We start from the raw sequence: 24,899 nt of genomic DNA on the forward strand, positions 1-24,899 counted from the left end.
GTCGCCCCTCTGGGCCCTTAACCCCTTCCTCCCCCGCCACACCAAGGGCCCTGGCCTCGCCACCCCAAGGGAGAAGGGTGAGGCGTCCCAGCGCTCCTCGCTAAGGGAGTGGGGGTGGCAGGCCTGGGTCGCCCGCCCTTCTCCGGGTCCCCATCCATCTCGCAGGAAGCCCCCCGCCCCCCACCCGGGCCGCGATCGCCGCGCCTCTAGTGGGAGCCTCTGGCCTCATGGTTTCCGGGGAGAGAGCCCGAAGGGCCAGGGCCTCGGCAGCTTCCTCGGCGGGGCGGGGCCGGCGATGCCAGCCAGGGACGCTGGAGAGGCTGGGGGTCCCCGCCCCGCCGAACCTGCCCTACCGGGCGGGATTGTTCAAAAGGAACTTCCCTGCCTCGCCAGGGCCTGCGCCTGGGTGTGTGGAGCCCCAGGGGTGGGGGCTGGGGGTGAGGATAGCCAGAGTTCAGCCGCTGCCGGGTGGGTGCCGAGAGGAAGACGAGCCCCACCCGCGTGTCCGTGCCACCCACCCCTGCACTCCCTCCTCCCCTACCCAGAACCCAGGGTTTGCCAGTGCCGCGGGCACCGCCGGCCGGAAAGCCTCGGGGGCGGGGACGGCTCCCACGCCCCCCCCCCGCAGGAATTCCCCTTTCCAGCCGGGCGCCTCCAGACTTCTCAGGGAGCGGGGTCACCCTCCCGCACCGGCGCTCGGCGGGCGAAACCGGCCCACTTCGCTGGTGCAAAGGTTCAGCACCCGGCGAAAAGGCGGAGCTGGTGGCGAGAGGGGTCCGGCCCCTCCCCGCCTCCGACGTTCCTTCTGCGCTCATCTCAAGCAGTAAAAATGCACCTTCAACATCTCCATTTAATATTTACATTCAAGCAGGTAATAGTTGGAAGCTTATAGTTTAGACATTTCTAGTAGCAGCAGTTTCTAGAGAGCTCGAGTAGCCTTTTAACAAACTTTTTTTTTTTTTTTTTTTGCACATAGAAACAACACATCCATGTGTACAGTATCAAAAAATATATACCAAGGTTACTGGTATCGCAGTTCCTGGAAGGGAGGAGAGGGGAGGAAATGAAATCAACCGAAGAACTGGATGGAGGGGAAGAGAAATCCAAAGAAAATAGTTTGTCTGATATAGAATATAACATGATCTAGAGGAAACTCCATAAATCTAGGTTTTTATATTTCAATATATAAATACCTACAAATAAATATATATATAGCAGCCCGAAGAGGGGTGGTCGGGCCTTTTGAGCTCAAACAATACATTTCAATAATAACACCACGTACAAACGGGAGTAGAGTCAGCACTTGACAAGTTAGCACGGTTAAAATATAATACTAGAACTCTGAGACCTGGGCGCAGGGCTGCCCTGTCCGTCCCGGGGTCCGTCTCCAGCGGGGAAGGGCTGGAGAAGGCGAGCCCCGCCGGCACCACGTGGAAGCGGCCTCCGCCCAGGTCTGACAGCCGCCGCGGGGGGCGGGGGGGAGTACGGGGTTACCTCTTGTTCTCGCCCTGGGGGCCAGCCCGGATCTCCCGCGTTTGGCGAGAGGGGAGCACGCCCCGAGGCCCCAGGTGCTCAGCCCCCACCCGGAGGGAACAACGCTTCCCCTTCCGGCGCCCTCCAGCTACACCATCACATACTCCTTGAAAGTAACGGTGAGGCAGTTCGCAGTGACGTCGGTGATAATTATATTCCCAAAGAAGGGCTTGAACTCGCTCAGCGACTCTGCTGGTTCGTCCTGGGCCTCGGCTGGAGGCTTCTCCGCCGCCGTGGCGGGCGCTGCTGCCACCGCCGCCACCGCCGCTGTCGCGGGCGCCTCCGGCTTCACCTGGAGGGAGCTGGGCGGTTCCCCGGCCTCGCTGCGCGTCTTGACGCAGCGCAAGTCTATGGGCTCATCCAGGTCCGAGTCCAGTAGGATGACCTCGGGCTGCGGGAGGGCGGCGGCCGGTGGCAGGTCGGCAGGGCGCTCCGCGGCCGGGCTGCCCCCCAGGCAGGTGGGGGTGCTGATGCTGCGCGCCGTCAGCCGCTTCTTGCAGGGCTCGCGTTCGCCGTGGGTCTCGGAGAGGCAGCGCTTGCGCACGTGGGAGAGGTTCAGGCCGACGTGGTGGTGGTGGTGGTGGTGGTGGTGCGGATGGGGATGCGGGTGCGGGTGGTGGGAGGGCGGGTGCGTGCTCCGGGCCGGGTCCCAGGCCAGCAGGTCGGGCTTCGTGGTGAGCTGCAGGGGCTGCTCTCCAAAGGCCTCCTTGGTTGGGGACAGCTTGCGGGAGCCGGCATCCTGGGGCGGCGGGTCGCTGGCCCCCGACACCTCCTCCTCCCTCCTCTTGGGCGGTGCCTCCACCTTCTTCTCCTCTGCGCCCGCAGCCTTTTTAAAAGTCCTGTCGGCAGGGGGGTGGCGCTCGTCGGCCGCCCGCTTCTTGTGGCTGGGGGAGCGAGCCTCCCCCTCCGCCACCTCGCCGGACTTGATCTTCACCGCCTGCATGCCATTCTCCATGTACTTGCTCATCACGATCACTATGCGCCCGTTCTTGTTCTTGTTCTTGACGATCTTCATCTTGCCCCCGATCCCGTTGCCCGTCACGGCCTCCTTCGGGGCCGGCATCATCCCGTTGGGGGGGCCCTTCTCGGAGCCTTTGCCTGGAGCACCCGCCGCGCTGGCCAGGGGCTTCACCGCCCCCAGGTAGCCCTTGGCCCCCGCGCCTTGCGCCCACTTGTCGGGAGGGTGGGTCTTGGCCCCCAGGTCCGGGCAGGTGGGGCTGGGCGCCTCCTTGTGGCCGCCCTGGTACTGCAGGTCGTACATTTTGGGGTCGGGCTGGTAGGGGTGATGCTTCTTGCTGTTGAGCTGATAGTAGTACTTGCCGCTCTTGCCCGGCGGCGGGGGCTTACCCGCCCGCTCCTTGCTGTGCGGCTGGTACTGGTGGTGCTTCTTGCTGTTGAGCTCGTACTGATGCCCCTGGCCCTTGCCCTGCGTGCCCAGATCCAGCTTGGCACGGTTGTCGGTGGAGGAGTCCTGGAGTCCGGTCAGGACATTGGAACGACGGGCAAAGGTAGGCACCTGAGGGAATGGGTGCAGGGGTGAGGAGGGAGAAGGTGGCCCCACAGCATGCTGGGAGTTTCTGGAGTGTCCCAGCCCCCACCAGGTCCGCAGCTGCCTCGGGGAGTCAAGAGGTGGGAGGTCTAGTAGACAGGAGGCAGGTTTGGGGTGCTGGGAGGAACCCCCCACCCCCAGGCCTGAAGGCAGCTCTGGTGGCCGCGTCAAGGGGGTGCCCGGGGGCGACCGCGTGTATTCACCTGCACCACCAGCGGTTTGGGCTTTGGCCCTCTCTTCCGATATCCCATCAGCTGCTCCTGCCGTTCCCTGGTGGGAGGGTACAGAGGGCAGTGCTGTTAGCCTCAGGGTCGCCCCCTCCCGCTAATCTCAGAACCTTCTGTGATACTGCCCCCCCCACCCCCGTCCCCACCTTCAGCGAGCACCAGGTAGGGCTGGAGGGATACAGAGGAATGAAGAGCTCAGGGTGAGTCAGGTCCCAGCGCCCTCCACCCTCGCACCAACCCTCCTCTGCCCAAGAGGTCCTGGGCAAAGGGCTCCCCCACTTTGATGCCCACGCCTGAACCGGCACCCCCCAAGCCCTACCTCTGTGCGCAGGAGGCAGAAGCTCAGGGCTGCACCTCTGGCACTCGTGCCCACAGCCTTGGGCCCGTGGCTCTGTGCGACGCGGAGTGGACACGGGGACCCAGGGAGAACAGACCCGCCCAGCCGAGGTGTGCGCAGACCTCATCCCTCCCGTCAGAAGCGCGGGATGCTAATGACCTCATTAAGATTCCGATAACGAGGGCCTCCAGCAGAAGGGAGGACTCTTTTTCTTAAAGGCCAGGCACTAAACAGGGGGAGGGGCTGCGCCCTTGTTTACACAGCGGCAAATGAGCCAATTAGAGGCTGGGGGCGGGGGCGGGCCACCAAGGCCAGAGTCTGGCCAGGTTTCTGGCCACCTGGTGAACGCTGGGCTCCTCCTCGCTGAGCAGGTGGGCGGGGCCAAGGCAGCTTGGCGAAGCACCGCCTCCAAATTATGAATAAACCCCGGGGGCGGAGGCACCGGTCACTACATCCACCTCCTGCCCGCAGGCCAGTCTAAGGGTGATCCGCAGCCGGGGCCCGGACTTCCCAGGCACTACCCAGGCCTCCACAGGAGAGCGGGATGCCTCTCTAGCGTTTGCCAAAGTTGTAGCCCATTCCTGGGCCAGAGGCAGGTTCTTCACAGACCCTAGTCACCACCCCCAACCCCCCTCGGACTAACCCCGGAGAGTTCTGACGTGCCCCAGGGCGGAGGCCAGGGCCTGACTCTGAAGTTGCGTGGCATTGCAACAGCCTGCGCCTTAATTCTTCAGGGACCCATTATGTAACGTGGCATCAGCCGCTGACATGGTTACAGGGTGGTGAAGTCCCAGGTTGGGGAGGGCAGGATCCCCCTACGTGCCTTCCTGTATTTCGGGAGGGCAGCTTCCCAGCTCCGCCGGTAGTTAGCTCAGAGGGTCTGCAGTTTACAGTTTTAGCGCCAAACGCGCCACAGGAAATAATGCAAAATAAAAGGGGGAGGAGAGATGGAAGGCAGTGGGGTGGCCGAGCTCCAAGGGTTCCGGCTGCTCCTCCCCTCCTCGCCCTTCCCCCTTCTATCCTCTCCGAAACAGAGAACCACAGCCACCGGCGCCGAACCCAGCTGCAGCAGCTGCAGCGTGACAGGCAGCCGTGCGCGCGAGGACGAGCTCCCCAGAAGCAGCCACCCCTCCACCACCAGGCAGCAACCATCCCAGGCCCTTGGGCCGAGCCCCCCTCTGCCTTGAGAGTGGGTGGCCCTGCCCTGCCAAGTAGCTCAGCTGGGTGGGGGGGGGACAACCCAGCACCCTATGGAATCTACTCGGGACCAAGCTTAAGCTCCCGGAGGCTGCGGGTACAGCCTCGGAAGGCCAGGTCAACTTTCCTCCAGCCGCCAACAGGTTAAGCTCAGTTCCATGACGTCCAGGCGGTTTCACAATGCCAGCTCTCTCAGAGCTGCACCGCGAAGCGCCGGTGCCAAGGGCCAGTGGCTGCAGGACAGGAACACCTAGGCTGGGAGGGGGGGGCTCCAGGTTGCAACAGGAGGGGCCCCTGGGGAGCCAGGCACAGCCACAAGTTCTCCGGGCAGCTGCAGGGCCACCCACACACACCCTTCCTGAAGTTCCCCCAAAACCCAAGGCTGGCCTTCCCTGGCCCGGCCCTACCCCCACCCCAAGCTGCAGCAACCGCCAAGGACGCTGGTTAGAGGAGCTGGGGCCCCAGCCATGCCCATGCAGGCCGGTTGCGTGGGGGCTCCCAGCAGCCCCCTCCCCGCCCATTTCCTACTACTTCGTGGCCCACTTTGCCATTCCCATATACGGTCACGGGCGCGGGTGGCGGGCGGTGGCTGCGTGGGGGACGCTCACCTGTTCTGGAAGGCGATCAGCAGCCTGGGGTCCAGAATGTTCTCCTCCGGTTCCCACGTGTTATATCTTGCAAGGGAAAAGGGAGGGGGACACGGTGAAAAAAAAAAAAAAAAAAGGCCGGCTTTCAGCTTTGCCTCGGCCTCCAGGTAGGGAGTGACGTAAGGCCCTACTCCGTCTTCATGAACATTTATCTGTGGATGTGGAGGGTGGAGGGTAGATTTCTGCAGGCCTGACACAGTCCCTGACACGCTGCCCCCGCTGAAATAAACACTCAAGGGCAGGAAGAAAGGGGAGGGGTAAGGAAAATGAAACTAGCAGTTTATTTTGCAGTTGTCAAGAATTTTAAGCATGTCACTGCGACATGTTCCAAAGCCACTTTGCTCCCCAGGAACCCTGCGTGCAAAGCAGCCGAAATGCGAAGTCGCAGGGCCCCTCCTCTCCCCAGCCCCAAGTCCCTGCAAGGGCTTCGGCCCTTCTCCATTTGACCCCTAATCCGATAACCCGCAGCCAAGCGGCCCCCCCACACCCCCTCGTAGCCCAGGAGCCCGCTGTCACGGGCAAGCAAACCCCAAATACTCAGCAACACAAAAATATGCCTCCGTGTGTGTGTGTGAGTGTGCGTGTGCCTGCGCGTCTATCTCCATCCGGTGCCTTCGCATTTCAAATTAAAGAAAAAAAATTCTCCACCAAAAGCGCCGCAGTGACAGTTCCCAACATTTTCCGCCTTTCTTCTTCTCCTCCCTGCACCACTAGGAGGGAGGAGGCACACAATTGCATTTTCGTCGCTTTTTAATTTTTTTTTTTTTTTTTGGTTTTGCAATATGGAGCCGTTCGGTGGAGGGAAAGGGGAAAGGAGCCATTTTCTGCTGCACATCAGTCAGTGCCTTCGCCCTCCCTCCCTCCGCCGGCCTCCCCGGCTCGGCCCCGCGTCTCTCCAGCTCCTCCGGCTCCTTTTAGTGCATAAATTAGTGATGGCATTTCCCGGAGAGCGGAGCACAACACAGGGCGCCGGGCTCGGGCTCGGCGGCTCGGCTTCCCCAGTGCCTGCCACCGACTTCCCCACCCCCTCCTCCCTCCACCCCACCTCCACCCCGCCTCCCGTCCGCTCCCCCCACCCCCCTGGCAGCTCGGCGGGTCCGCGGCCCCGCGCCCCGCGCCCCGCGCCCCGGCCCTCGGGCCCCCGCCCTCCGCCGCGACTTACTTGGGCGACCAGCCTCTCCATTTCACCAGATACTCCACTCTGCCCTGGGGGGAAGAGACAGCACTCCATCAGCTTCCGCGGGATCCCCGGCCCGGCCCGCAGCCTCCCCACCCCCTCCTCGCCTGCTCGCGGGCTGCTCCGGCCGCCGCTCGCCGCCCCCGAGCCGCCCTACCTTGCGGATCCGCTTCTTCTCGATGCTCTCCACCGCGAAGACGTGCTCGCCAACAGCTGGCAGCTCCATGGCCGAGCCGGAGCGCGCCGGGGCGCGGGCGGCCGGCGCGGCTGCAGACGCTGCTAGCTCCCGCCGGCGCCCCGCGGCCGCCCCGGCCGAAGCGCCCCCGCCGCCGCCGCCGCTCGCCCCGCACCGCCCGGCCGGCCCGCCGCTGCCCGCGCCTGCCCCGGCTCCCGGCTCGCGCTCGCTCAGACAACTGAGCCCGGGCCGCGGCAGCACAAGAACTCATGCAAATCCCGGACGTCAGCGGGCGGGGCCTCGCCGGGCCCAGCGCGGCGTCAGGGGGCGGGCCGCGGCGCGGATTGGCGCAGCCGGGCCTACCGGAGGCCCCGGGCCTGGGCGGCGGGGGGAGGAGGAAAGGGCGCGGGTGGGGGACGCGGAGGGGAGGGCGCCGGGGAGGTGCAGGGGGAGGGATCGGCGAGCCTGGGAGAGGGAGGCTGCAGCGAGGGAGCGAGACCGGGAAGGAGAGGTGTGCCGGCCCGGGCGGAGGCGGGCGCAGAGCTTGACAGCCCGGGAGGGTCTCGGCGGCGACCCCCCGCCCGCAGCCCGGTGCCCGGGCCTCCCCGTCGCGGCCGGTTCTCAGTGTGCACGGCCCCGGGACCCCCGCTGGGGGCCACCAGGCGTCCGCCGTCGCTCCCCGCGGCACCGGATTGCGTTGCCGGCGGCCCGGGACGCGCGGGCCCCGCCGGCAGGGGGCGGAGTGGGGCAGGGGCAGCTTGCGCCCCCCTGCGGGCTCCGCCTCGCCTCTTGGCGCCGGGCGTTTAGGAGCGCGAGGACGGAAAGGGACGGGGCGGGGAAGAGGCCGGACTGGGTGGGTGCCAAGGAGAGCTCGAAGGACGCACGAGGAAGGGGACGGACGAGCGGCCCGCCCCTGGGCCCTGGCGCCCGAGAACCTCAGTAGAAAGGGCTCCGAATCCGATCCCACCCCATCCTCAGCGGCTCCAAATTTACGCTGGGTCCTCTTGTTGGCGGGGCGAGATGTCCAGTTTCTAGCAGCTTCCAGAGCCAAGCTGGGCGAGAGGCGCGGGAGGCCCGGGTCCGCTGGGGGGCCCGAGGGGACTTCGTGGGGTCCCGGGAAGGGCCTGGAAATAAGGAGCTGGGAGGGCGGGAAGAGATTGAGGCCGAGCGGGGGAAGAACGGGCAGCGCGAAGGGGAGATGAACGGAATGGCCGAGGAGCCTCGCATTCGCCATGTGTCCGCGGACCCTCGTCCGTCATAGGCGGCCAAGCCAAGGCCCTCCAGAGGGACGCGGCCCGAGCAGCCGCGAGTGTGAAGTTTGGCACCTCCGGCGGCGAGACGGCGCGTTCCGGCGCGCGGCTCCTGCTGGTGGAGCTGCTGCGCCCCGTGCGGCCTGCCGAGGGCGCCGCCGAGGGCCCCCGAGCTCCGTGGGGTCAGGGTGGGGGGACCTGCCGGGGACAGGGCGGCCGGAGGGGCAGGGGAAGGAGCGCCCCCGGCCTGGGGTGTGTCTGGGCCCCGGCTCCCGGCTCTTGAAGGACCGCGAGCAGGAAGCTTGCGCAATCCCTTGGCTGAGCGTCCACGGAGAAAGAAAAAGAGCAAAAGCGGAGCGAGAGCGGAGCGAGCGACGGGGGCGGGCAAAGGGCCATCCGGGTCTCCGCCACCGCCCTGACACACGACCCGACCGTCAGTTGGGGACCGCGCGGGGGCTCGGGCAAGCAGGGGAGGGACGAGCCTGCGCGGGGCTCGTGTTCGCCCAGGAATCCCTGGGAAGCCTGAAGACAGTCTGGTGGTGAACGCACACGTTGACTCCATTTCATTACCACCTGGCAGCTCTTGCGCCACGGAGGCTGCTGCTGCACGGAGGCTGCAGCCCACGGAGACCCACGTGGCCCCTCCCCAAGGGGTGCTGGGGTGAGGGTTGTCTTCTGGTGGCTGCAGAGGTGTTCGGTTTGCGACTGATCTCCAACGAGCCTGAGGCGCAAACCTGGGATTCCCTGAGTGTTGGGGTGCGGGTGGGGGGCAAGCCACGTGGGACGACGCCTGCCTGTTTTCCCTGACTCGGTGCGGTGGGGGCGGGGGACGGCTCTCGGGGTTTATAGAAGCTGGGTGGGCGCACAGGAAAAGATTTTTCTATTGCGGTGTTTGGCTTTTCCCCGGCATTCTTGCCCAAGGCGAAGAAGTGTCGCGCGGGGCTCCACCGCGGAAGGAGAGGGGTCGCGAGGCGGGCGCGGGAAGCGCTGTAGGCGGCAGTCGCCCGTCCACGCCGACCCAGCCGCACAAGCCGGTTGCGCCGTCGGTCCATCGGGAGGTCTGCAGCAACTTTGTCCCGGCCAGTCCCCTTGTTCGGGAAGGGGCTGAGCTTCCCGACACTCCACCCTCCCCCTCTTGAAAATCCCCTGGAAAATCTGTTTGCAGTGGGTGTTTCCGCGGCGTCCAGGTCGGGGGCGCCGGGGGAGGCCGAGCGGCGGCTGCGGCCTCCCTGCCGCCAGGGGCTTCGGACTCCGCTTCGCTCCCTGCGCCCAGGGCCCTCAGGGGCCCACGCTCAGGACTTCGGGGCCACACGGCAGGACCCGGTGCCCCCACTACGAGTTTGCGCAGGAGCCGGGCTGGGCCAGCTGCGGAGCTGGGGAGGAAGTGGGGGGGTCCGTACAGCGGATCTTTTCTGGAGCTGCCTGGGCCGCGGCGTGAAGCGTTTTCTGGCTCCCCAGGACTGCCGGAGGGGCCGCCCCAAGCACTTCAGAAGCCCAGGGAGCCCCCGGCCACCGCCGCTCCTGGCCTTTTTCCGACGACTTTGAAATTCACAAGCACCAGCAATTGACTTCCCTTCCGTGGTTATTTATTTCATCTTCGCGGATGGTGGGCAGATGGGGAGAGAGGCCCCTACCTGACCTCTTTGGCTGGTCCCTTGAGCACCCCTACCAGCGGGTGTGGGGAGGAGCTCGGGTCCGCGGGGGAGCGAATGCGAGCCAGGAGGTGGGACAGAATCCTGGGAAGGTACAGGGGGCGCCCCTGGAAGCTCCCCTGATGCCCCAGAGAGCCCTTCCTGGGAAACCTCCCATGGGGCTGCCCCATGCCGTCCCACCGCGCTGTCTTGGCCCCTCCAAGGGAGCGGCAGGAGACACTAGCCCTAAACCCGGGATTCCCAGAGCCTTCTTCTGTTCGGGCTCCTGTCCCCGACCTCGGATAACCAGATCCCCACTGGCCGCCGAGAAGGGCTGCTGGCCTGCTCATTTGATACTGTCCCCTCCCAGACAGGGGCTGCCCGAGCCCCTGGTTCTGCTGCCAGACTGAAGCCTTCCAGATGCCACCTTTGTTTGGGCCCCTGGGGCCCTCGGGGGCCCCAGGAGAGGAGAGCTGCTATCTAGCTCAGCCACAGGCTCGCTCCTGGAGGGGACAAGGCTGAAGGAGTGACCCTGGAGAGGTCGGGAACCTTTTAACAGCCGTGGACTGAAGGGTGATTACTGAGAGTCCGGTCTGGGAAGAAGCATGACCCGCGCCATCCCGGGGAAATAAACGACTTCTTAAAGGAATCCTCTCCCTGAGCCGGTGCTCTGGGCAAGGAGATGGCCACCGCCCGCCCACGGAACCCACATTTGGGCTCTGCCCGGAGCGGGCCGCCTGTGGCTTCCCGGGCGAGTCCCCGACTCAGAAAGTTCTTGCCTTGTTGTCGTTTTCGGCCCTCGGAGGTGGACTGCAGATCACCCAGGGGGGATTTACTAGTAACCACTGCAAAATCCACCCGGGCTTTATCAAAAGCACTCATTTCTCTCCCTTGCCCTTAGAGAATCTTGGCGCTGGCGTCGATCATACATAGTCCTCGTAGCGGTGGCTTACGGGCGGCGGAACGGGTGGGATCGTGCGTGCAGGGGGAGGCAGGGCGGGAGCCCCGCACTCCGCCCCTCCACCCTCCTGGAGGGGTGATTTGTTTCTCAGGGCGCCCCTCCACCCTCCGGGTCCTCACTCCAGTATTTCTGCTCTTGGTCACACCGCCCGGGAAAGGGCGGCTTTCATTTGGGCGGCGAAGCCTCCGACGCCCCCGAGTCCCACCGCAGCGGGCCGCGCGGCGCGGCAGCCGGGGGTTCCTGGCACTGGCCCCACTGGGTGCGCGGGCGGGGAAGCGGGCCCCGAGCACCGCGACGCCAGGGCCCTTGGGCAGGGCCCAGGCACTCCTCGGGGCCACACCACCGCCCGCAGGGCCGCGCCTCCGCATTGCGGCACGAGGGGGTCGCCGGCGCCGAAGCGGCACGCGCCGTTTCCTACGACGTCCGTGCCCCCCGGCGTCAGGGCTGCCACCCCAGGCCCGCCCCGAGAAGCCCACCCGGCCCCCGCCCCGCACTCGGCCGCGAGGCCCCGCCGGCCTGGAGATCTGCGCCCCCGGGATCCATATTTCAAATATGATCTTTGGAACCGCTTCCACCGCCCGCCGCCGCCGCCGCCGCCGCCGCCGCGCTCACAACAGCCTCGGCGTACTGTGTGTTTTTACTTGGGTTTCGTTGGCTCAAGGTCGCCCCGCGGCTCGCCTGTGCGGCTGAGGTTCACCCCTCTGCACGCCCGCCCCTGCGTTTCCCTCTCGGGTGTCCCCGTCGCGCCCCCCGAACCCAGCGGGGCCCACACACAGGGCAGATTTCTTTCTTCCTTTTTCCAACCAAGAGCTGCTGCAGCGAGCCAGGGAATGAAGTACAAATCGCTAGGCGGACCCCGAAGCGGTCGTCAGCCGAAGCGCAACTGCCCCTCCAGCTCGCGCCGCCGCCCCTTCCCCGCCCACCCCTCCCAGCTCCCAGCCTCGCGGCGCGCCGAGGGTTAAGCGCGCGCCCGAGGTGGGGATATTTGGCCTGGGAGGGGGCGAGAAAAGGGGGCGCCGAGCGCCGCTGGCTGGAAAGCTGGGCTCGCTCTAGGTCCCTCTCCCCAGGCCCCGAGCCGAGGGGCGGCCCGATCGGAAGGGCCCGGCGCGTCCCGCCTCCCCCGCTGGCCTGGAGCCGGGCCTGGCCGCGGCCCGGAACCGCGAGGACGCTGCTTGGAGGCCGCGTCCTGCGTAGCCCGAGCGGGGGAGGGGGCGGAGGCTCCGAAGCCGCGGCCGCGCTGTCGCCCGCCAGCCGATCGATCCCCAAGGGCGGGAGCGCGGTGAACCCCGCCGACACCAGGGGGGCCCCCGGTGCCTCTGCGGGGCTGAGGGGCGAACGGAGAGGGGCGCAGGGAGCCTGCGGCCGTGGGATGGCGGCCGGGAGGGCCCACCAGACCGCGGCTTGGCCTGCACGGCAGGGCGGGTGGTGACACTTCGGGCACCCCCAAAATTCCATATTGTCTGCGTGGGGGCCCAGGCTTTGGACACTTCCGGAGCCGAGTCCGGTCTCAGTGCGACTTCATGCCTACCTGTCCAGCCCCCAGCCCCGATAACCAGGTCCCGGGAGGCGGTCACCCCAGTCCATCTGGTCGCCCCGCCCTCCCGAATCCTGGTAGAAACGTTCTGGTGCCCCCTCGCCCCCACCTCCGGGAAGATATCCGGGTGTGCCCTAGAAGTCCCCCTCCCCAGCTTCTTCCCGAAGGCCGTTTCCCAAAGTGATCCTTGAGGAGGGTCCCTGAGGACCTTCCCCCGCCCCCCCCCCCCCGCCCTCCCGGGCTCTCCCTGGGCTCCCTGCCTGCCAGTCCCGGGTGCCCAGGCGGGGCCCGGGCAGGGGCGCAGAGGAGCTTGCACTGGCCACGCCCTCCCCTAGGGGGCGGGCTCCCCCCGGTCGGCCCGGCAGCCCCTCCGCGCCTCTCCCGCAGCTGGAAGGAGGTCGGGCGGAGCGGGGGTCTCGCTGCAGCGAGAGGCGGCCGGGAAAGCCCCGCACACCCCGCCTCCTGCACACCCCGTCCCCTCCCCCTCCCCACGGTGGCCCGGCTGCTGCTTTCCCAGCCAGAAACAACCGGCTCCAGGGGACTTTGAACCTGGGAGCCCCTGCGCCCTGAGCGCGCGGAACAGGCCTCAGGGGTGCGGGCCATTGTCCCAGAAGCGGGGCCCGTGCTCGCGGCCCTTCCACTCCCAGCGGGAAGTCCACACGAGCAGCACACACATATCTTTTTATTTGAGAGTTTGAAAGGAAATCTGAGGTCCGGAGGATCACAGAGCCTCTTGTTCTGCTATCAAAGGACCAATAAGAAGCAAACTGATATTACAGGCCAACGTTCCCAGGCAGCCCAGCCTGCTTCCCTTAGGAGCCAGCGTCCTGGGAAGGACAGAGCCTGGAACCACAGCCCCGCCAGGACCTGCTTCCCCTAAACTGAGGTTCACTGGAAAAAACGTTCGCCTGGCTGATAAACGTCGTTTCTTAACAGAGTCCAGACATGACCGCGCTTTCCCCGGATTGCTCATTGAGGGCACGAAAGCCCCAAGAGATACCCCAGGTCGGTGGAAGGGGCTCCAAGACCTGGACCTCTGATGGAGACCGTGGCCTTGAGAGGACGGGAGCTGGGCTGGAACACTGGAGATTGTTTATAATCGCTGGGTGAAGCTCCAGCTCGACCTCAGTATTTCCTCTTTTTCTGGGCTCAGACAGACACAGACTGGAAGAAATCCTGTGGGTGTAGCTGTGGGAGTGTTTGGTTGATAAAGGGCATGTGCGGCGCAGGGGCAGAGCCAGCCTGTGCTCCTCTGTGCAGGGCCCATGAAAATGTTCTGATTTTTTAAAAAAATTATTTTAAAAATTGTGGGAAAATACGTATAACACAAAACTTACCATTTTCACCATTTTTAAGTGCTCAGTTCAGTGCCATTACACACATTCATGTTGTAATGAATGGGGCCGTCACCACCATCCATCGCTACAACTTTGTCATCTTCCCAAACCGAAACTCTGTCTTCATTAAACGCCAGCTCCCTCCCTGGCAGCCTCCATTCTACCTTCTGTCTTATGAATTTGACTCTTCTAGGGACCTCGTATAAGTGGAATCACCCAGAATTTGTCCTTTCTGATCGGCTTACTTCACTTACACAATGCCCTCAAGGTTCATCCAGAATGTAGCAGGAGTCAAGAATTTCCGTCCTTTTTCCTTAAGCCACTATCTCCAGGGAATTTTTTTTTTTTTTTTTTTTGAAACAGAGTCTTGCTCTGTCGCCTAGGCTGGAGTGCAGTGGTGTAATCTCAGCTCACTGCAACCTCTGCTTACTGGATTCAAGCAATTTTCTGCCTCAGCCTCCGGAGTAGCTGGGATTACAGGTGCCTGCCACCATGCCCAGCGAATTTTTGTATTTTTAGTAGAGACAGGTTTGACCATCTTGGCCAGGCTGGTCTCGAACTGCTGACCTCGTGATCCACCCGCCTCAGCCTCCCAAAGTGCTGAGATTACAGGTGTGTGCCACTGTCCCTGGCCTCCAAAAGGCTGAATAATATTCCCTTGTGTATATATATAATTTATTTTAAAATCAGAAGAAACTGGCCGGGCGAGGTAGCTCAGACCTTTAATCCCAGCACTTTGGGACACTGAGGTGGATTGATCGCTTGAGTTTAGGAGTTCAAGACTAGTCTGGGCAACTTGAGGGGACACCCATCTCTAAAAAAAAAATATATATGAAAATTAGCTGGGCATAGTGGTGCACACCTGTAGTCCCGGCTACTTGGGAGGCTGAGGTGAGAGGATCCCTTGAGCCCAAGAGGTGAAGGTTGCAGGGAGCCAAAATCATGTCTCTGCACTCCAGCCTGGGTGACGGGTCATGATCCTGTCTCAAAAAACAGACTATTTTATTTAATTTAAAAATTACATTTATTTGTTTTTTAGACACAATCTAGCTCTGTCGCCCAGGCTAGGGTGCAGTGGCTTGATCTCTGCTCTGCAACCTCTGCCTCTTGGGTTCAAGCAATTTTTCTGCCTCAGCCACCCAAGTAGCTGGGACTACAGGCATGTGCCACCCTGCCCGGCTAATTTTTGTATTTGTAGTAGAGACAGGATTTTGCCATGTTGGCCAGGCTGGTCTCAAACGCCTGACCTCAGGTGATCCGCCCGGCTTGGCCTCCCAAAGTGCTAGGATTACAGGCGTGAGTCACTGCACCCAGCCAACATCAGAATATTTTAATATATAATATTAAAGTGTTCATTCCAACAAAGCTATAAAATGTAATTCCATTTCTTTTATTTTATTTTACTTTCTTTGGAACAAATTTTCATTTATGTTGTCCAGGCTGGAGTGCAATGGCACAGTCTTGGTTCACTGCAACTTGGATTCAAGCAATTCTCCCGCCTCAGCCTCCCAAGTAACTGGGATTACAGGCACCTACCGCCATGCCTGGCTAATTTTTTTTTTTTGTATTTTCAGTAGGGACGGGGTTTTGCCATGTGGGCCAGGCTAGTCTCCAACTCCTGACTTCAGGTGATCTACCTGCCTCGGCCTCCTGAAGTGCTGGGATTAAAGGCGTGAGCCACCGTGCCTGTCCTATAAAATGTAATTTTAAATAACTTCCTGTGGAGGAAGGAGCCCATGAAAGTGAGGGTGAAGTCCTGCTGCTGCGGAAGTTTCAGGAATGGTACCACTGAAGAGATCTCATGACTCAGGACCACCAGCTTCCCATGTGGATGCCTTCAGTGGAATCAGCTATTGGCCCTAGACTGATGGCAGTGGAGGCCCCGACTCCACCTGCCCGTGTGCCCTGGAATACGAGGGCGACCTTGGGCCACTTAGCCTCACTGTTGCATGCTGGCTTCTGTTTGATTCAACGAAAACAAAAAGCATGTCAGAGTAACAGGGAAAGGGGGGAAGAAACACACAAGCCTGTCTTTCTCTCGTGGTTTTATTCAGAGTCAGTTCTGCGGGGCTCTGAAGCACGGTGGGTTCCTCCTGGATGTCCATCTGGCCTGTGTCAGGGAGTTGATTGCCCTGTGATTTGACAGTAATGATGGTAATGGGGTGATGTTGTATTCTTTGACTCATTCAGATGGGAAGGTTCAGAAATAGACCCATGTCCTCCACCCCCAACCCCTTGCTTGACACTAGTGTTTTCTTTGATTCTAAAGAAATGGCAGGATCTCATGGAAGAAGAGCCACAGAGAAAGGACCCTTCTCTTTTTGAAGGTATTGAGGATGACTGGGTTTTATCTTTTTAGTCCAGAGACCAAGAGCCAGTGCCATAGAGCCAATAACTGTTGCACAGAACCAGACAAAATACTGCCACAGAGGCCTGTGTGGGAGAGAAGTCTTTCTCGGGACTTTGAAAAACAGCCACAGCTGTATGCACGCCGAGCGATCTGAGGAGAGCTCACTCCCACATTCTGCTGATGTCACTTTTTCATCTCCTTCTTGGTTACCCACGGGCAAAGAGACGTTCTCATGTACACGAAGCCTGACTTCTGCCTCCTTTACCCAGCTCAGCCCTGACAGCCGGCAGACGGACAGATGGGTACAGACGCAATGCTAGAGGCGTTAAGCAATCAGACCAAAGGCAACTTGGCCCCTGACAATTTCTCACTTGCTTCTCAGCCTCACCCAGGGGAGCCACACCTGCCTTCTGACGTGCACATGGCAGGAGTTACCAAGAAACGCTGTGCTGTGCTGTGGCACTTCTATGTGTCCTGGAGGACAAGTCCCCGCTCTGGGGCAGCTATGGTTTTCTGGAAAGGAAAGGTTGGTGTTGGCGGACGTGGCCGGCCGAGCTGGTGCAGGCTGCTCCTGAGCGACATGGATCGTGCCACTGTCATTTTTCATGTCTCTCATTAGCAGTCTGATGAGGGGCGATGCGTGTCGGTGATTCCCCCTCAGCTTGGCGTCGCTCGCTGGACCTGAGGGTTTGCGTATCTACCTCGGAGCATGCAGATGAGGGGTGAAATACACCATCTACCTATGCAACTCCTGCCCCAGGTAAACGAGCTTTTTTTTTTTGAGATGGAGTCTCGCTCTTGCTCTGTCCCACAGGCTGGAGCACAGTGGTGCGATCCTGGCTCACTGCAACCTCTACCTCCCGGTTCAAGAGATTCTCCTGCCTCAGCCTCCCGAGTAGCTGGGATTATAGGCACGTGCCACCATGCCCAGCTAACTTTTTGTATTTTTAGTAGAGATGGGGTTTCACCATGCCGGCCAAGCTGATCTCGGACTCCTGACCTTGTGATCCACCTGCCTTGGCCTCCCGAAGTGCTGGGATTACAAGCATAAGCCACAGTGCCTGGCCTAAACAAGCTTTATTGTGAAGTTCTGGGACTGGGATGGGGCCCGGAGGAGGGGACCCCTCACTGCACAGTGGTAGTGGGGCTGCGAGCTGGACTGGGAGGAGTTCCCGCGTCTTCTGCTGGTGCATGCATAGCCTGGTTCCTTCATCGGGGTCATACGCAGTCTAGGAGAGGGTGGAGATGTGCCTTTAAGGCCAAAGGGACGCCAGGAGGTAGAATCACTCATGGAGGAGCCAGGCTGCAGGTTGCCAAGGTGAACCTGTCAATAGCGTATTGAACAGGCTGGTCCGGCTGGCTATAATTGTCTGTTTCAAAACAGCCAGGCTGTCATCCTCCCTGCATGGCCCACAGGCAGGGCCCTAGCTGGGCAGAGACATCTGGGAGAATGAGCACTGGGTCTCCAGGACGGAACCCACCAGCACCCCTGCCTCTCGTGAGGGTGCTTGGGTCTGAAACCCAAGGCAATCTTAAGAAAGGTTTACTTCTTCCCTCACTCCTACCCTGGCCTGTGACTCGAGGTGACACAGAGAGCATGCCAGCTCCCTGGAACCTGTCCCTTTCTTATGCAGAGGACTCCGACTGGAGGGACCCCTTCTTGAGAGTTTCCCAATTCCCTGCCAGCCCGACAAGGGTGGGTGGGGTGCTGTTCACTGCACAGGGCAAAATGAAAATGTGGGGTTCCTTGCTTGATAATTATTACTGATTTCAAGGTGTTGGACCACAACACCCGCCTGGGGCCATTCAGATCCCAGGGCCCCATGGGTCCGTGCGGTCCCATGAGACCGGCCCTGTCCCCTCCTCTGGCATCTCACTGTCTCCTGGTCTCTGCTGGCTCTCGTGGCTGTGATTCAGCTCCTGTCTGGTCTCTGCTTCCCTCTGGGTCCTTTGGCTTCCAGTGCCCCCTCCCCCAACAGACCAGCTCATTCCAGCAACCACAGTCCTCCAAGGTTGAGAGCTGTCTCGTTAATCTCCGTTATCCCTGTTGGGGGAAACTAGTGGTGGTCCCCGGGTCAGGTGTCCAGCTTGAGTCGGGATGAGCAGGCTCATGTGGCTGAGGGGGAGGAGGAGGGACCTGGAACACGCTTTCTGGGCTGAGGCCTCATCGGTCCCCAGACCTGCTGCTTCCCCATAGTGGCGTTTGCACACTCGGTCACCCTCCTCCCAGCCACACTACACATGCCCTTCCTTTTCATTTATTTATTTATTTAGAGATGGAGTCTCCCTCAGTAAGTCAGGCTGGAGTGCAGTGGCACGATCTTGGCTCACTGCAACCTCTGCCTCCCAGGTTCAAGCAATTCTCCTGCCTTAGCCTCCCGAGTAGCTGAGATTATAAGCGAGCACCACACGCCCAGCTAATAATTATTATTATTATTATTATTATTTGTATTTTTAGTAGAGATGGGGTTTCATCGTGTTGCCCAAACTGGTCTTGAATTCCAGAGCTCAGGTGATCCGCCTGCCTCAGCCTCCCAATGTGCTGAGATTATAGGCATGAGCCACCATGCCCAGCCCCTTTTCCTCTTCACCCCATTGAGGTTGCACCTCCCTAGGTCACCGACACTGAGCAACTTACGCAGCGGGAACGCCCCTGCACGTGGCTGCACCCCAGTGACTTACATGCCACACTAGATGTGATTCATCCTATCGTCCTAGACAGCCTTGTCTTCAGCTTCGTGTGGGAGCCTCCTTGGGCCCTGGGTCCTCATACTCGGGACAGTCTCTGTTCCTCCCAGCTGGCCCCGTGAGCCCCCCAGGCAGGGGTCCAGATCTAAGGCACTGGCCTGACAGAACTCTTGGCCACGACCAGTTAGGACTGTTGAGACAGGTAGGCGCCAGGGCGCTGTACACCTGCTGATTGTCCCTCTGCCATGTGGAAGCTGGAGCATGGCATGGTGAGAGCGAGACCGACCTGGGCTTCTCCCAGCTCCCCTGCCGGCCACCGCTGTGACTCCGGGCAACAGTGTTTATCTGCAAATGGGAGAGGAGATTTTCTTGGCTCAACACCCTACGAAGTCCTCTGACATCCAATCCAAGTCCTGCCTCCTGTGTCCCCGTTACCTCCTGGCTTTCTTTCCCACCACTCTCTCCCTTGCACACTCTGTTCTGGGCACACGAGCCCCTCCACTAATCCTCAAACACTCACGTGGTGTTGCTTCAGGGCCTTTGAACTGACTGCAGTCACCATCTGGAATGTTCTTTTTTTTTTTTTGAGATGGAGTTTTATTCTTGTTGCCCAGGCTGCAGTGCAATGGCGCGATCTCAGCTCACCGCAACCTCCACCTCCCGGGTTCAAGCAATTCTCCTGCCTCAGCCTCCCAAGTAGCTGGGATTACAGGCATGTGCTACCATGCCCAGCTAATTTTGTATTTTTAGTAGAGACAGGGTTTCTCCATGTTGGTCAGGCTGGTCTTGAACTCCCGACCTCAGGTGATCTGCCCGCCTCTGCCTCCCGAAGTGCTGGATTACAGGCGTGAGCCACCCTGCCTGGCCACTGCCTGGAATATTTTTGCTCCAGTATCTGCATGGTTCTTTTTTTTTTTTTTTTTTTTTTTTTTCTGAGACAGAGTTTCGCTCTTGTTACCCAGGCTGGAGTGCAATGGTGCGATCTCGGCTCACCGCAACCTCCGCCTCCTGGGTTCAGGCAATTCTCCTGTCTCAGCCTCCTGAGTAGCTGGGATTACAGGCGCGTGCCACCGTGCCCAGCCAATTTTTTGTATTTTTAGTAGAGACGGGGTTTCACCATGTTGACCAGGATGGTCTCGATCTCTTGACCTCGTGATCCACCCGCCTCGGCCTCCCAAAGTGCTGGGATTACAGGCTTGAGCCACTGTGCCCGGCCTGCATGGTTCTTTTTCACTCAAGTCTTCACTCAAATGTCATCTTGGTAATGAGCTGGCCGGATCACCTGATCACTACCGTCCTGGGCCTGTCCCCACCCACATTCCCAATCTCCCCATTCCTGTTTCCATAGCACCCTCGTCTCCTAACAGACAGTATCCTCTGGGTGTTGATGGCACCTCCGGCTGCATCTCCTGCTGGAACATAAGAGCTGCAAGGGTGGGGCGGCCCCGCACCCTTGTTTGATGTGTGCCCGGCATCGAGCAGTGCCGAGCACATACCTGGCAGGTGAACGTTGAATCAATAGGATTTTTGTGAGGACCAAGGTGAGCTCACATAGCCAGGTGAAGCTGGCCCACCCAGACGGGCTTGCCAGAGACATTGGCCACGTTCTCAGACATTTTGTGAACCCGCTGTTGAACACAGCCATCATTACAAATTAAATGATTTACAATTAAGTTATGTAAAGAACAAAGATAAGCGCTCACCACTGACTCCGTCCCAAGGATTTCTGAATACTCCCACGTTCTCGGGTTCCTTGCGTCCCTGTGTGTGGTGGGAATGCCGCGCATCTCCACCCAGCTCCGCCTTCCGTCTGTCCTACTGGTAGCTTGAAACCAGCCACGGCTGGAGCTTTTAGTCAACAGAAATGGGTCAACGCAACAAACCCACGACTCGATTTTTTGTTGATTGTCTAAGACTTTAGAAAGTGATAGAAAAAATGTTAATGAGGCAGATTAAACTTAGAAGTGTGTCCTGTTTATAACCATTAGGCCATAATCTTCCTTCTCCTTCTCCTTCTCCTTCTCCTTCTTCTTTTTTTTGAGACAGGGTCTCGCTCTGTCACCCAGGCTGAGTGCAGTGGCACGATTTTGGCTCACTGCAATCTGCACCTCTTGGGCTCAAGCAGTCCTCCTGCCTCAGCCTCCCAGTTAGCTGGGAGTACAGTGCTTGCCGCCATGCCTGGCTAATGTTTTTATACTTTTAAGTAGAGACAGGTTTTTGCCAGGTTGTCCAGGCTGGTCTCAAACTCCTGGGCTCAAGTGATCTGCTAGCCTTGGCCTCCCAAAGTCCTGGGACTACAGGCGTAAGCTGCCATGCCTGGCCCATTATGTTCTGAATAGCACAAACATGGAGGAAGTCATATTTAAAATCTATGACCCGACCGGGCGTGGTGGCTCAAGCCTGTAATCCCAGCACTTTGGGAGGCCGAGGCAGGTGGATCACGAGGTCGAGAGATCGAGACCATCCTGGTCAACATGGTGAAACCCCGTCTCTACTAAAAATACAAAAAAAACTAGCTGGGCGTGGCGGCGCGTACCTGTAATCCCAGCTACTCAGGAGGCTGAGGCAGGAGAATTGCCTGAACCCAGGAGGCGGAGGTTGCGGTGAGCCGAGATCGCGCCATTGCACTCCAGCCTGGGTAACAAGAGCGAAACTCTGTCTCAAAAAAAAAAACCAAAAAACTACGACCCGACTTATCAAAGAGGTTACCGGCATCGTTATGAACAAGTGAACTTTGACCTGCCCCTTGTTGTTTCGTTTATTTCACTGGTTGACTTAAATGAAAATACCCACAGCCATGCAAGTCAGAAGCACATCCATTTATCAAAGGCAGACATGGGCTGGCAACTGATCCCAGAGTTTGGCAAAAAAAAGCAGCAAAAACGTTCTGTGAGTCGGTCGGTATATGGAGCGTGCAATGGAGAGTAGCTTCCATGTGATTATTTGTGAATGGTGTGCAATGCATCCTCTAGATCAGTAATATTTATTTACTTTTTTTTTTTAAGATGGAGTCTGGCTCTGTCACTCAGGCTGGAGTGCAGTGGTGTGACCTAGGCTCATGGCAACCTCCACCTCCTGGGTTCAAGCGATTCTTCTATCTCAGCCTTTCAAGTAGCTGGGATTATAGGTGCCTGCCACCATGCCTGGCTAATCTTTCGTATTTTTAGTAAAGATGGGGTTTCATCACGTTGGCCAGGCTGGTCTTGAACATCTGACCTTAAGTGATCCTCCCACCTTGGTCTCCCAAAGTGCTGGGATTACAGGCGTGAGCCACGGAGCCCCGCCTATCAGTACTATTTACAATAAATAATTAAATATATATGCATGCCTACATTTTTTTTCAGAGAACCAATTGCTAATGCTAGGCATTTACTAGCAACTCATATAAGGACCAGCCCAGAGGAATTATTTAGATTATTGTAAATAAATGAGAGATGTTTAATGAGGCAAAGCTGAGGGGATTAATTCAGCTCCAAATATAGCCAACCCCAAAAAAGGCCAGGAGGCAGGAGGCCTGACCAGTCCAAGGGCATGGGTGGTAAGAACCGGGTGTCAGTAGGGCAGGGGGGCACGGCGGGTTAGACAGGGTCGTGGGGAAAGGCACTGCCCAGGCCTGAAGACAGTGACCTCGGCCTTTTGGGACAGTATCGTTAGCTCATGCTCCCAGGACAAGAAGTTCCTTTCTGCAGGCTGCACGCAACCCTGGAGCTCGAGGCCTCTAGGCCTCATCCTGGCGGCTGAGGGCCCCAGGCCCCTGGACGCATGTCCCCGTATCTTTGGGGCTGCCCGATGCTGCTGCCTTCTGCCTGTCCTCCCAGCTTTTTGAGGACCGACCATGTCTGCTCTCCCACCATCTTATATCTGCTCAACCCAAGGAGAGCTGGTCCAACCCCGGCCCTGAATCTCCTCTTGCTGTTGGGAAAGAGATATCCATTTTTGGTTTGTTTTTAAGTATGTTTGTATAAAGTATGCTTTAGGGTGAGTCGTCAGGGAAGGCTCACTGAGGGAGGAGTGTGTGACTTGCCATCCAGGTTGGGGAGGAGCTGGCACAGCAGGTGCAGAGGCCCTGAGGCAGGCACCTCCTGAGTGTGTTTGAGGACCAGAAAGAGGACAGGAGAGCTGGGTGGGCAGGGTCAGAGGGCAGGCTGGAGGAAGAGGAAGGCAGTTTGCCTGAGTGTCTGTGACTCAGAGTTTGGACTTGAGTCTCATTGCTATGGGAAAGCTTTAGAGGTTTTAAGCAGGGAAGTGGGGGGACCAGACAACGGGATCAGGTCCAGACCCTGGGGCACAGAACAATTCCTGGGACTGGACGAGGAGCTGTGGGATCAGCAAGGGCTGGGGATGGAGAGAAACCACGCCCCGCCCCGCCCGGCAGGCTTTCTCCTTCGGCAGGTCAGCGTCTCCAAGGCAGCGCAGGAGCATCATGTCTCCCTCAAAGGAGGATGAATTTAAAGACTCCAAGTCCGAAGACGGAGACACCGGCAGTCAGGTTGCAGAGCTTTGTGCTCCAGCGGGGCCGTGTGTTCACTCTTTGACCTTGAGCAGCAACTGATTCCACCCCCCTGTGCCTCGGTTTCCCCATCCTGAAATGGAGGCTGGTGATGGAGTGGTTGGCGGTCATGGCGGTTAACTGGATTAACAGGCAAAGCGCTCAGCACTGCATCCAGCAAGAGGGAGCGCGCAACACGTAGAAGCGATCACTGTTCTTTTTATTGTTGTTATGATTGCTGTCGGGACAGAGAAACGGCCCGGCGCGGGGGTTCTCATCTGTAATCCCAGCACTTTGGGAGGCCAAGGTGGGTGGATCACCTGAGGTCGGGAGTTTGAGACCAGCCTGGCCAACATGGTGCAACCCTGTTTCTACTAAAAATACCAAAAATTAGCCAGGCATGGTAGCACGCACCTGTAATCCCAGCTACTTGGGAGGCTGAGGCAGGAGAATCGCTCAAACCTGGGAGGCAGAGGTTGCGGTGAGCCAAGATCACGCCATTGCACTCCAGCTTGGGCACCAAGAGCAAAACTCTGTCTCGAAAAAAAAGAAACAGATAAGGACAGAAACACCCTGGACAGCCAAGCCCAAGCCAGGATGCCTGACTATAGTGCTCTGGTGGCAGAGCGGGTGGGGAGCCGGTGACCAAGGCTCATGGGTCCAAGCCTGTCAGAGTAAAACCTCCCCAAGACCTGGCTCTGCTCCCCACAAGCTGGCCTGAGCTGCACACCCCGCTGTGTCTCTGGGGCAGTAGGTGGTTATGTGTAGTCCAGGCAAAGGCTCCAGAGCTGGAGGGGCTGCACATCTCGGGCCACAGAGCGCCTGGAGCCCTTCAGGACTTGGAGCCTAAGAGCTGCCACTGCTGTCCCATTGGTGCCCCTCCCTCCAGCCTCGATGGTGACCCTGGGCTACAGGTGTTGGAAGGCTTTTGTCCTTAGCTCAGGTTGACCTTCTGCTGGGTCTGTTTATTCCTGGTAAGTCCTCACTGCAGACAGAAAGGCTGGGCTTGGCGAAGGCACCAGGATTGGAGCTGAGCATGAGCGTTGCTGGGGGCAGGGCCTGTCTGAGAAGCGGAATCAGGGTGTGGGCACGTGTGCTGGGTATTTGGGGCCTTTGGCTCACTGCATGTGAAGAGGAGATTCTAATGCCCAGCTGCATGCCAGCCTTGGACAGACTTGGCTGGGCAGGGCTGGGCAGCAAAGTGAGGGGACAAGGGGATCTCGAGAGAAGAACCAGGGTGCCACCCAGCTCCTGGGGAGCCACTGGCTGGCTTGTGTCAACGACTGGAAACCAAAGTTGGCTATGCGATCAGGAGGGCAGCGTGTTGTGATCACGCAGCTTATACTTCACCGCGAGAGGAGCGTCCTATCCCCCCACTTACAGAGGGGGAACTGAAGCTCTGGCTGGATGTGCAAAGCGGCAGCAGAGCTCAGACGCAAACCCAGGGTTACCCGCCCCAGGCACCTGCTCTGGGCCCTCCCACCTCCGGCTGGAGAGCAGCTCCGGGGCTTCTCCTCCATTCCCTGATGCTGATGAGTCCCCGGGGGGCTGGGGGCGTGCAGTGTGACTTGGAGTGAATTAAACAGACACAAGTCCCCACTGCCTCAGAGTTTACAGTTTGTAGGTGGGGCTTTTCTTGTTTTTTTGTTTTTTGTAGTTTGTGTGTGTGTGTGTGTGTGTGTGTGTGTGTGTGTGTGTGTGTGTGTTTTGAGACAGGTGTCACCACGTTGCCCAGGTTGGTCTCAAACTCCTGTCTTCAAACAGTCCTCCTGCCTCTGCCTCCCAAAGCTCTGGAATTACAGATGTGAGCCACTGTG

The 24,899-nt window shown here is 59.7% G+C and overlaps 1 protein-coding gene across 1 annotated transcript; it reads right to left on the reverse strand.

Moving 5' to 3' along the window:
- Window positions 1-832: 832 nt before the first annotated feature.
- CBX4 (chromobox 4) lies at window positions 833-7,083 on the reverse strand. Its single transcript, XM_039476893.2, has 5 exons — window positions 6,825-7,083; window positions 6,653-6,696; window positions 5,452-5,517; window positions 3,286-3,352; window positions 833-3,049 (listed from the first exon to the last, which is right to left on the reverse strand). The coding sequence occupies exons 1-5, from the start codon at window positions 6,891-6,893 to the stop codon at window positions 1,622-1,624; spliced, it is 1,674 nt and encodes a 557-aa protein (XP_039332827.1). The 5' UTR covers window positions 6,894-7,083; the 3' UTR covers window positions 833-1,621.
- Between the last annotated feature and the right edge of the window lie 17,816 nt (window positions 7,084-24,899).

This window comes from Saimiri boliviensis, chromosome 17, assembly GCF_048565385.1.
Source record: "Saimiri boliviensis isolate mSaiBol1 chromosome 17, mSaiBol1.pri, whole genome shotgun sequence".
NCBI lineage: Eukaryota > Metazoa > Chordata > Mammalia > Primates > Cebidae > Saimiri > Saimiri boliviensis.

Bases quoted from the DNA above. Each gene is read 5' to 3' on its own strand.
- CBX4 (XM_039476893.2), bottom strand. From the start codon at position 6,893: ATGGAGCTGCCAGCTGTTGGCGAGCACGTCTTCGCGGTGGAGAGCATC. The intron at 5,518-6,652 runs GTAAGTCGCGGC...TTCCCTTGCAAG, and splicing joins TGGAGAGGCTGGTCGCCCAA to ATATAACACGTGGGAACCGG. The intron at 3,353-5,451 runs GTGAGCGTCCCC...CCCTCCCACCAG, and splicing joins CTGATCGCCTTCCAGAACAG to GGAACGGCAGGAGCAGCTGA.